At 35.1% G+C, this 12861-nt stretch overlaps 1 protein-coding gene across 2 annotated transcripts in view; it reads right to left on the bottom strand.

Annotated features, from left to right (window-relative positions):
* LOC121370628 (tumor susceptibility gene 101 protein-like) overlaps window positions 1-12861 on the bottom strand; it is a 45579-nt gene that overhangs the window by 14091 nt on the left and 18627 nt on the right. Inside the window, exons 1-4 of one of the 2 annotated variants that reach the window (XM_041495987.1) lie at window positions 9344-9543; window positions 3810-3894; window positions 2630-2695; window positions 586-749 (exon numbers count right to left, since the gene is read on the bottom strand). In XM_041495987.1, coding sequence (XP_041351921.1) covers window positions 586-749; window positions 2630-2695; window positions 3810-3894; window positions 9344-9388 — 360 coding nt within the window. In that variant the 5' untranslated portion in view covers window positions 9389-9543. Of the gene's footprint in view, window positions 1-585; window positions 750-2629; window positions 2696-3809; window positions 3895-9343; window positions 9544-12861 lie in introns of those variants that run through there. The other variant, XM_041495986.1, reaches the window with a different exon arrangement.

Raw genomic sequence — 12861 nt, forward strand, 5'->3', positions numbered from 1 at the left:
AATTTGGAACTTGTGAATTCATGATCATCAAATGAATGCAGCATAATGCCCACTCATGAATGTAGTATTCTATTTATATATATTTCTCACAACACAGAAGTTTGTTTTGTTTAACGACACCACTAGTACACATTGATTTATTAATCATCGGCTGTTGGATGGCAAACTTTTGGTAATTTTGACATACAGACTTAGAGAGGAAACCCGCTACATTTTTCCATTTTATATGCACCATCCCACACACAGGAAAGCACATACCACGGCCTTTGATATACCAGTCATGACGCACTGGCTGTTATGAGAAATAGCCCAATGGGCCCACCGATGGGGATCGATCCCCCAAACCAACCGCACATCAGGCGAGCGCTTTACCCCTGGGCTACGTCCCGCCACCTTCACACAACGAAGAACTAAAGAAGGTTGATGTATTTTAGTTTTAAACATTTAGAATTTTATTGAAAAGAAAAACAGGGGATTCTTTGCGGCACTTCTTGGTGTCCTAAAATGAAGCTGCTGCATGTTTTGTTATTTAGAAACAACTCGAAAACTGAATCTAAAACATCTTGCATTTGTAAAGAAACTTACATGCTTCCATTCCCTGAGGTAGGGCAAATCCACTTTACCATTGGCGTCAACATATCGGTTTGGCTTTATCTGCATAACTGGCGTCGGTCGGACATACGCCATTGGCGGGTTGTATGGGTGTGTGTCTAAAATCCAGATACATACTGGAATGTTGTAGTTGTTGCCTGCAACAACAAAGAAAAACTTTAATATAATATTAAATGAAACCAACACTAAAAATCATACTCTTTAAACATAATCTATCCCACTCAAAAAACATCTCATCTCACTTAAATTGTATAAGCCATAATTTTATCTCTGACGCCACAAACTGGCGCCACATCCGAAAGACGGACATGACTGAACATTTATAACTGTATCGGCTATTTTATAAATGTTTGCTGGGTATAGAATTACAAAGAATAAATACTTCCTGATTAAATGTTATTATTGTTAGCGAGATGTATATTTCAGGTCATGTAATTATAATGACTCCGCCTTTAGTAAGTTGACCTAGCTTTGAATTACTATATTTTACCAGTCAATCTGTGAAACCAGTCATTATGCGTAATGCCTAAACAAATCAGTCATTTCGAGAAGTGCCTATGATCACCAGGCAATAAGTGAAATGACTGAACATTCCAGACATTTCACAAAATGACTGAAAATCATGGCCAGCCATTAGCAAAATGACTAAAGTGATTCAAGTCTTATTGTTGACACTTGTATACAGGCTTTTGGTCTTAAATATTGATAATATCACATTTTAAGAACAAACAAAGATAAGTATATTGATTATACGATTTAAAATACTACTTAATATTAATTATTATTAAACTTTTGCTATAGTTTCAAATTAAAGAATCTTATAGAAAATATGCTTAATACCACTTGCATATTACTAACAAAAGGTTCTGGTAATTAATGTTTCTCTGGTTTATTCTTAAACCAACACAGAATCTGCTATAGTATTGATGTCTTGTTATCTAGGAGCTTCTTTTCATCCCTGATTAGTTGTAATGGTTCGCTGGTTTATTCTCAAACCTAGCCTAATCCTTTAGTACAAATCTGTGATTACAGTACCCTATTACTTTCATCTCTATAAAACTAAACATGTTTCTGGGGTTTACTGATAATTTCTCGAACCGGCCTCAGTGGTGTCGTGGTTAAGCCATCGGACTACAGGCTGGTAGGTACAGGGTTCGCAGCCCGGTACCGGCTCCCACCCAGAGCGAATTCTTAAGGGCTCAATGGGTAGGTGTAAGGCCACTACACCCTCTTCTTTCTCACTAACCACTAACCAACTAACCTACTGTCCTGGACAGACAGCCCAGATAGCTGAGGTGTGTGCCCAGGACAGCGTGCTTGAACCTTAATTGAATATAAGCACGAAAATAAGTTAAATGAAATGAAATGATAATTTCTCGTGTAGCAACCAGTATATGATGGCAGAGTCCTATGAAGATAACTTTAAAACTGAGCCTTACACAAAGTATGAAGTTTGTAAAAAAGTGTTAATTCCAAAAGATGCATATTTCACAATGCTAGAAGATCTTAAAACAGCAGCAGCTGATAGTGGAACAAAGAGCAGACATGGATACTGTCTGCTATCAAAGTGACCTTTCTATACCAATATGTTACTTTCATGATTTGACACTTGACTACTTGGTAACATTCAACTTCATCTTCATGTACAACTTCTGAAATGATATGATATGAGTTTAAATAAAGCGTTACATTAGGACTTGAGTGGTGTGGTATTATAGATAGCACTTAAAAAAAAGTCATTTTGCATAATGCCTGTAATTTTTAGTCATTTCACGTATTGCCTGGTGGTCACAGGCACTTTGCAAAATAACTTATTTGTTTAGGCATTATGCGTAATGACTGGTTTCACAGATTGACTGTAACATATACATGTAGATGAAGGCAGAACATTTAATAAAAAAAATTAACAATCCAAAGCCCAACAGGGAATGTAAATTCACTTAGAGGTACCATACTAGTACACGCACACACCTAAGAAAATGCAGCTAATGACTAAATATTAGTATTAAATATTTACCTTTGTATGGGACTGGAATAGTTCCTTCTAAATTCAAAAGCTGTTTCTCTGTTCCATCGTTAAAAACTGAAACAAAACAAGACAGATGGTTCAGTATTTGGTAATGCAAAAACATTTATTTACTCAAATCCTTGTTAATATTAAAGCCGTACAATATAATTATAACATTTACTAGGTACCGCAAAATGCAAACACACCTACAGTTTGAATTAACTGGTATGCTATTGCCACCATACAACACACAAATGGCAGGTTTAAGAACAGCAATGATTTTACAGCATGCCCTGATTGCAGGGGTGAAGGGATCGAGTGTAGGTCAGTTGTAGAGCACTCGCCTGAGATGCGATGAGTCACACGATCTATCATCCTTGTTGGACTTGGGCTTTTATACCCATTCCAACCAGGTACATTAAGGCTCGTGGTATATACTGGTTTGCCCATGGAAAAGTGCACATAAAAGATTCTTTGCTGACTTTTTAGTAAGAGTAGCTCTCTCGCTGTAACTCACTCACTCAACCAAGTACAAAATAACCACATCAAAAACCAAACAGACATACAGTTTAAAATATGTTTTTCTTTCCAGGGACACTTTTCCAGGACTACATGAATGTGAAAGGCACTGACTAAAGTTATTCGGCAGTGAACAACATTTGAGCTATTACCTTTAAAAAGTAAAAAGTAAAGTTTGTTTTATTTAACGATGCCACTAGAGCACATTGATTTTTAATCTTATCATCGGCTATTGGACGTCAAACATATGGTCATTCTGACACTGTTTTCTAGAGGAAACCCGCAGTTGCCACATAGGCTACTCTTTTACGACAGGCAGCAAGTTATCTTTTATTTGTGCTTCCCACAGGCAGGATAGCACAAACCATGGCCTTTGTTGAACCAGTTATGGATCACTGGTCGGTGCAAGTGGTTTACACCTACCCATTGAGCCTTGCAGAGCACTCACTCAGGGTTTGGAGTCGGTATCTGGATTAAAAATCCCATGCCTCGACTGGGATCCGAACCCAGTACCTACCAGCCTGTAGACCGATGGCCAAACCACAATGCCACCGAGGCCGGTCTATTACCTTTATATTACATATTACTTTCAACTTCTAAGTTAACTAATTAACACAGATGAGTCAGGCTACTAACACAGTTGGTGTTGTGCCATAAAACAAAAGCTTACCGAATGGGCTACTCTGTGGCCTGAGGTCTGCATACCGTGATAAAACATTTAGTACTTCTCGTTTGGTGGCGTCAGCATTTTTATACTACAAAAAGAAATAATATACAATTTACATTTTTTAAATATTCACAAATTTTAACTTCAATACATTGCTGATTGAAAACTTCATAAATATAAACTGTATTAACAACAGAATCGCTGGTTACCCTATAAGGACTCACATTAATTAACAAATTTAGCAGCCTGTGGAAAAAAGCAGTTACCTGATCACCTAAGGTGACTTTTATTAGCTGGTGGCAATCACAGACTTTATAAAAGCAGTAAATCATTTATTTATTTTTTGGGGGTGTGTGTCTGTGTGTGTGTGGGGTGGGGTGTGTGTGGGTGGGTATATTTCAAACACATATAATTTTAGTCTAATATATCATCCATTAAACATTTTTATTTAAAATTATTTCCAAATAAAAATAGAACTGCCCAATTACTTCTGGTATTATATAACTATTCCATTGAGTTTATTCTCATTCTAGCCAGTGCACCATGACTGGTATATCAAAGGCTGTGGTATATGCTATCCTGTTACATACATGTATATAAAATATTCATTTTCTTTTTAACAACTTATTTAAACTGTTATCTAGAAGGTTTAACGTAATGTTTACAATTCTTGTATTTGTTCCATCACAAATTATAATAATAATGACAGCATCTTTAAATGGAAAGATTTCCATCTGTTACGCCCTCACCTTGATTATATTGATACATATATACATGTATAAAGAGGGAACTAACCCTAACCCTAACCATAGGGGGTTAACGGTTGGATATTTTACTAAGTTGAGGTACGTTTGGGTGCACAACTGTGATCACACACCTCAGAATTGAAGGACTGCAACAAAATAATTTTCTGATATATATATATATATATACAGGGTTTCTGCCAGATGGTAAAATGGGTATGGTGCCATACCCAAATATGTTTGCAGATTTTTTTAATTTTTTTTAAGTTAACCTTTTGTCAAAATTAATAAACTCTTAACATTACTATATGATTTTCTTAACCCTAACCCTAAACTTAACCCATTTTCTTTCTGGGGGAGGCCCCCCATACCCACTGTTGACTGTGGTTGCATTCAATTCCATAGCGCCATACCCAAAAATTTCTTTCTGGCAGAAACACTGATATATTATTGCTGTTTTTTGTTAAATGTAAGTTATAATCATGTTACAAATTCCAATTTTTTAAATATCAGTGGTTTCTGTCAATCACAAATCTGTCTTAAAATAGATCTATTGCTAGTATTAGATCTATTAAGGTCGACGACAGTCACTTTTCGCACCTTTGTTTTGGGTTCGTACACACTAACTATAGCATATCTTATAGTAATTTCACTTGAAATCCATATTTCGTAAGTTTTAAATGATGAAAGAAATAAAAAGTATCTTTTGTCAAATATATCATAGCAAAAAATTACCATTGCATATGTTTTATTTACTGTGTACGAAACAAAAACATGGGTGTGAAAAGTGACTGTTGTCGACCTTAGACTAAAGATCTATAAACTAAATAAATTAAATAAAAATAGACGAAGATTCTGATATAATAATATAATTTATAAATGTGATGTGGTTAACTTTATCTCAATTAATCGACCCTCCATAAACAAAACAGAATATCTAATGTTAACTTGTCTAATGATGAATCAATTGATGATGATGGAGGAAGTAATTTAACTGATTATTTAGTAAGCTGTTGGGTACTAATTACTATCAATATGTCAATTAGTTCATCAAGACAAAGGTCTCCGGCACGATATTTATTATTGTGATGTTTATTGTGCCGTAACGTTTATCCATTGGATCGAATTTTCCATTTGCAATCACGATTTAATAAAATCAGGTATATGTGCTTTATTTAAGAGCCTCAACATGTACAACATATTTTAATAAGTTTTAGACTAAAATATTAATTACAATACCTTTGGTAACCTTTCCAGGATTAGATGTTTGAAGATGACACATTTCCACATTTGAAAGTTATTTTTATCCTGGCACATCGAAAATGCAGAATGAAAATATGACAGAATGACAATTATTCGTATCATTTTTTTACTTTTTTAAAAATTATTATTTCCTTTAGTATTTTTTTTTTAAATATTATTATTACAGGCCATTAGTTTCAAAGGTTTCTTTTTTCTTCTTTTTTTTTCTTAAAAAAATCTCTGTTTAATTATCATTGCAGGTCCTTAGTTATTTTAAGGGTTTTATTCAATTATTATTATAAATATTTTTTAATTAACCAGCACAACCCCAACCATACAACCTAAAAAATCTTTGATTATAATAGTTTCAATAATCTTTTATAATATTTCTATTAATCTTTTATAGCAAGTTCTGGGGAAAGGTGAATAGACACACAAAGAGATGGGGAAACATAAATTATGAATAATGCACATTAATTGAACAAGAAAACGACAAGAAACAAGCAAATGCGTGATCTCTTGCCACCCCATTCCATCCCTCTATGTATGTCTCCCCCACCCCCTATGTTTTGTGTATCTGTGTGTCTGTGTGTCTGTATGTGTGTGTGTGTGAAGGAAACATTTATAAATGAAAACAGCACATTTTTATTTAGTTAATAATTAAATTAATTAATTTATTGATTTATTATTATTATTATTAAAGCAATAATTTATTGATTTATTATGTTATTTATTAATTATAATTACTAATATTATTCAGTAATTTATAATAATATTATTATTTATTAAGTATTAATTATTTTTTATGATATTATTTAGTTGTTATTATTAATATTATTAATTAATTTATTATTTATTGATTTTTAAAATAGTATTAATCAATTAGTTTATTTATTATTATTATTATTATTAAACATAATATTTCATTTAATATTGTATATTGTGGAAGAAACTCGAGAACCTGAGACAAATAATTGTAAAAATAATCCTATACCTTCAACAGTTTTCAATCTCATTTTAAATGTGCTTATAATGGCCGGCGGGAATATTCGAGATTTTGTTTGTAACTGAAAATTAGATTAATGCAAGATTACTATTTGGACAAACTGTCTATTTATGCATAAAACATAACTTGGGAGGTTTTCTTTATACAGTAAGTGTTTGTATTTGTTGGTATATCTCATATATTGCCACGATAATTCCATGATTTTATCGATTCCGCCTGAAATCTGAGCGGAATCTGCATGCTTATTTTGGCCATTAGACTTGTAACCATCGGAGGTCCAATAAATGTCAAAATGTTCAAAAACGGACTGTAGATGTTTACCTTGGTGAACTAAACTACTTTCTCACGGTATCGAGGGTTCCACGGTATCGCAGTATTTGTATTTTTCGTAGTTTAGCATGCGTAAATCTGCCTGATAGCAAATTTAATTATATAAACACAATGACAGATGGTACTCTACATCTGTGAAAAAACTTGAAATAATTTCAAATTGTTTTAAAAATTATAAATGTTTTACCGATTCCTCACAGAATTACTAATAGTGTGATTTTTCTGACACCCGTATGCTTACAAAAATCCCCAGTACCTGCAATGCAAATTTAAAACGTCATTGCTTGTGATACAAGTCTATTGTCTAGTCATTGACAATCAAAATGAGGCTACGTATGGTGACGTGTTTACCATTTTGAGAATGCAACCGAAGTAGAAATATATCGGGAAATTTAAGGGTCCAAAATATATTTTTAAAAACCTGAAAATGTCATTACACTTTATATTGACAATCAGAATATGTGAGAGGCTGTTGTACTTTTGTAAAATGGGCAGTATATGACTTACTGTCTTAAGTGGACACATGTCAGCCCTGATATTTTGATCATATATTCGAGTGATAAGGCACAGACAGGTTTTCAAATGCGCTCTCTGTTTTACACAGAAATAAACATGTCAGTGTACGAAATTAAAAATTTGGGGCACTATCCCAGATGGATACTAACATTTCAAAATCTGGTATCCCACCTGAGAATTTGGTATCCCGCTTAAATGAAATTCATAAATAACACCGTAACAAACTTGGACGACACTTTTCTCGTTCCCAGTCTATTGCAATGCCGCAATCAGGGAATTTGTGAAATTTGCAATCAAACGTAATCTTTTTTTGAATAATACTAACATAAATTAATATTTAGCAGTAATTTTTAAGTGTTTCTGACATTATTACTGATAAATCTACCTGTATCAATTTTCTGCAGATGTGGTATCAATATCTCAAATAAAATTTTAAGGGAGGAAACATCCAACAAAAACAATAGCGACTTAGCGGTTCCCAGTCTATTGCTACGCCGCTGTTACTCCAGTGTTGCATTAGACGAGTTGGGGGAGAGATTGTTATGGCAAAGCATTAGACTGGGTACGAGCTCGAAAATATTGTTACTTAACTTCACCAGCAAATGACAACTTTCATTGTTTAGCGAAACATTATATGGTATCCCGGTGGGATACTGGGTTCTTGAAGTCTGGTATCCAAAATTAAATTCTGGTATCCTCGGGATATCGGGATACTGTTAATCTCGAACACTGCATGTAGCTGAAGTGAACAAACGAAAGGTTCAACCGAATTTTAGGATCTTTTTTGTGTTAAAAATTTTGTTTCTTCAATTTTACTGTAAATTTGTGAATAAAAGCTACATATTTAACCGTTCAGATGAATTTACATTGTGTTTTTGTCATACGTTAATGTATAATCTTCTTGTTCTACGTATCAACGGCACCAAAATTCAGATTGTCACCTTAAGTACTCTGACAGAGGTACAGAACTATATATTTAAAAAAAATCTAATTCCACCAAACCATCTTGATTTGTAGTAAATGTAAATGCATGTGTAAACATGCTTCCACCAGAAATTACCGAAAAGAACTTTGCTGTAAATGACATATGAGGTAACCCGACCATCCTTCCATAAATGTTATTGTTTAGTGTAATGATCACGTGGTATATCGTCTAACTATGGCAGGTGAGATGTCAGTGTTGCAGACGATAACTTTGCAGAGATTTGTGATACTTTGATTTCGCTATGTGAATCATTTCATTAGTACCAAAATATTGCCGTAGGAAAAACTGATAACATGCACACTATTTATGGTACTATGAAAGTATGATTAAAACATAAAGTTGGCAGCTTGACTTGATGCATTTTCAATATTCAGAGAAAAAAGACACTTCATTGTTTATGTTCAGATTGATAGTGACGTAATATCTCGCATAACCTCGCGATACATGCAGTTACAAACAAAGTATGTCGATCGAAACTGTATGACAGTACGATATGTCAATATGATTTTATGAATCATGATAAGTATTGTAACTGTTAGTCTCCCTAGCTAGCTATATCCATGATTAAATTTAGAAACGTGTATAGATCTACAAACAACACAAAGAACAAAACTGAAATCATAATTTTAAAGTTAGAAAAAGTAAAAACAAATGCGTAAAACACTTTTAACTTAAACAGGATAGGCTACATTAATGATTAAGGGCAATTACAAACCTTTGAAAGGGCAGACTTCAAAATTGCTTCGTAATTTTTTGACATACTCAGTATAAAATGTTGTATTATGACACTATTAACAGCATTCAGTTCTCTCAAAGGTATGCGATCAAATGGAGGAACACTAAATATATTGAGTGTTTTTTGTTTTCTTCAAAATGTAAATTTCCTAGAATTCAGCCATTTTGTTTTTGTTATATGGAAGTTATATATTCCTCCAATCGTTAAGAGCACCCTCGATAGAAGATAACAATATGCAAGTAAAAACTCGATTAATTAATTAATTTAGTTTCAATGTACTATTACTGTACTATCACACTCTCTTCAAAATTAACTGATACATCTGAAAACATAGTATGACACATTGTCACAATCATTTTATTATGTATAATTATTCTAAAAATAAATAATTACGTAAATGCTAAAGCTAGTAGTAAAGGGGATTCCCCTACACAGGTGTACCAAATATATATCAGGATTCAGGACAAAACAAAATGGAAGAATAGGTCATTGGATCGATTAAAATCAGCTCAACTGGTCTACAAGCAATATTTATATTCCATCTATGCTAATTTCAGTCAGAATGATTAATTGTTTGCTTTTTTAAAAGAGACATACAAGGAGAGAGAGAAAGAGAGTGTGAGAGAAGGGGGAGGGAGGGGAGAGAGAGAGAGAGAGAGAGAGAGAGAGAGAGAGAGAGAGAGAGAGAGAGAGAGAGAGAGAGAGAGAGAGGGGGGGGGGGGGGGAGAGATAGACATCCATAAATACATACATACAGACCGACAGACACAAAGAGGCGGTCAAGCAAGCAGAAAGTCAGCATCCATAAAGACAGGCAGACATAAGCACCATTTAGTACAAATTTTAAGTGCTCGGTGGGGGAAACACTTCCATCCGTAAGTTTCGATCCCTGCGTCTATTTATTTAACGTGTTTATGCACGACAGCATATGAGGAACATGTTAGCCTATATACCTTGTATTAGCTCAGCAGGCACTCACAATCGGTGAAATAAAAATAATATGTTATGTCTACAATCCATCCATCCATACATCCATCCATAGATACAAAAAAAAAAAAAAAAAAAAAGAAGTTTTATTTAACGACGCACTCAACACATTTTATTTACGGTTATATGGCGTCAGACATATTGTTAAGGACCACACAGATTTTGAGAGGAAACCCGCTGTCCCCACTACATGGGCTACTCTTTCCGATTAGCAGCAAGGGATATTTTATTTGCGTTTCCCACAGGCAGGATAGCACAAACCATGGCCTTTGTTGAACCAGTTATGGATCACTGTTCGGTGCAAGTGGTTTACACCTACCCATGGAGCTTGCGGAGCACTCACTCAGGGTTTGGTGTCGGTATCTGGATTAAAAATCCCATGCCTCGACTGGGATCCGAACCCAGTACCTACCAGCCTGTAGACCGATGGCCTAACCACGACGCCACCGAGGCCGGTCCATAGATACATACATACATACATACATACATACATACATACATATATATATATATATATATACTGAACAAAATAAGAAACTTCCGCTATCTTTGCTTGAACATAACTTGATGAAAACAAACCGGGGGAATAATTGTTATATATGCGTTTAAAGAGTGTTCCATGATGCATCGTTTGGTGCAAAAATCATGGCCATAGGTTAACAGAAACTGGGAGAAATTTTGACCAAGTGTGGTAGGGGTTAAAAAAAACCCCACCCACTGTATAACGTGTATGGCCACCTCTTGAATTGACCACTGCAGTGCATCGCAGGCGCATAGAATTGACTAAAGTGTTGATTTCTGCCTGTGGAATATTGTTTCATTCCTGAATGAGCACTTGACGAAGTTCGTTGACGTTAGCGTGTGGGTTGGGACGACGCCTCAATCGTCTGTTCAGACTATCCCAGACATGCTCGATGGGGTTGAGATCAGGACTTTTAGCGGGCCAGTCATCAATAAAATCAATGTTATTTGTCCTAAGAAAATTTACAGTGTCTCTAGCTGTATGAGAGGGGGCATTATCATGCTGAAAAACCGAGATGTTGGCGTTGTTATGGAATAGAGGAATGACGTGATGAGCGAGAATGTCATCGCGGTAACGTTGAGCATTTAAATTGCCATCAATGCTACTAGTGGTGAACGATAACCATGGGCAATGGCTGCCCAGACCATGACAGAACCCCCTCCCCCGAAACGATCTCGTTCAAGAACACAACAGTCAGCATAGCGTTCATTTCTCCTACGGCAGACGCGCACCCTGCCATCACCACGTTGTAAAGAAAATCTGGATTCATCCGAAAAAAGAACGGTATTCCAGCGTCGCCGTATCCAACGAGTGTGTACACGTGCCCATTAAGACGATTTAGACGATGACGTTGCGTTAAAACGCATCCGACGTAAGGACGTCGTGCATGTAAACCGTTCTCCCGCAGACGATTACGAACAGTTTGCCCACTGATTCGGTTATTATGAAGCCCAGGTGTGTTAGCAGCAGTAGCAGTGGCAGTTTGGAATCGATTGCGCAAATGCGTGTTCATGATATAACAGTCTTGACCACGCGTTGTAACACACGGACGTCCACAACGTGGCAAGTCGTTGGTGCTTCCTGTCGTTCGAAATCTTACGCGAAGATTTCGTATCGCTCGACTAGAACTCCCATCATGCCTTGCAACGTCTTCTGTCGACATGCCAGCATCAAGCATGTCAATCGTCCGTTCGCGTAAATTATTGGGTATTCTTGGCATACTAAAAATGCTACAATGTAAAAAACCTTAATTTGTTTACAAATTTTTAAGCGTTTTTGTTCACTTGACAACAATGTCAGTAAGACAAGTAAAACAAATCGACCGAATACTACACGGGACATGTCGAACCATGCATGCACGTGCAAATTGAATTTCACGTTGTCGACGATTAACAGTGCAAAAATAATCGATAAAATTCATGAATCCTGATAATACAGCTCAAGGCTAATACTACCTATATAATTTCATTACACAATGAATTCTTTAACACAACAAATACTATATGTACAAATCGGAAGTTTCTTTTTTTGTTCAGTATATATATATATATATATATATATATATATATATATATATATATATATATATATATATATATATATATATATATACATACACACATCTGCCAGTCTGTCTGTGTCTGTCTATATCTATCTGTCTGTCTATCTATCACAACCACAAACACACACACTGACACACGCGCACGCACATCCATCCATCCATCCATCCATTCATCCACCCATCTATCGATACATACATACATACATTTACATACATACATACATACATACATACAGACATACACACATACACACATACATACACACACACACACATATATATATATAAGTTAGACCAAGGTATTTAATTTCGTTTTTACGTTTTCGAGCACGATTTTCAAGGGTGAAACGTTTTTGTAGCCATTTCTATTATTATATACTCTTCAAAAAAAGAAACGCAAAAGGGTACAAATGGGTTATAACTCCG

This window comes from Gigantopelta aegis, chromosome 4 (genome assembly GCF_016097555.1).
Source record: "Gigantopelta aegis isolate Gae_Host chromosome 4, Gae_host_genome, whole genome shotgun sequence".
NCBI classification, from domain to species: domain Eukaryota; kingdom Metazoa; phylum Mollusca; class Gastropoda; order Neomphalida; family Peltospiridae; genus Gigantopelta; species Gigantopelta aegis.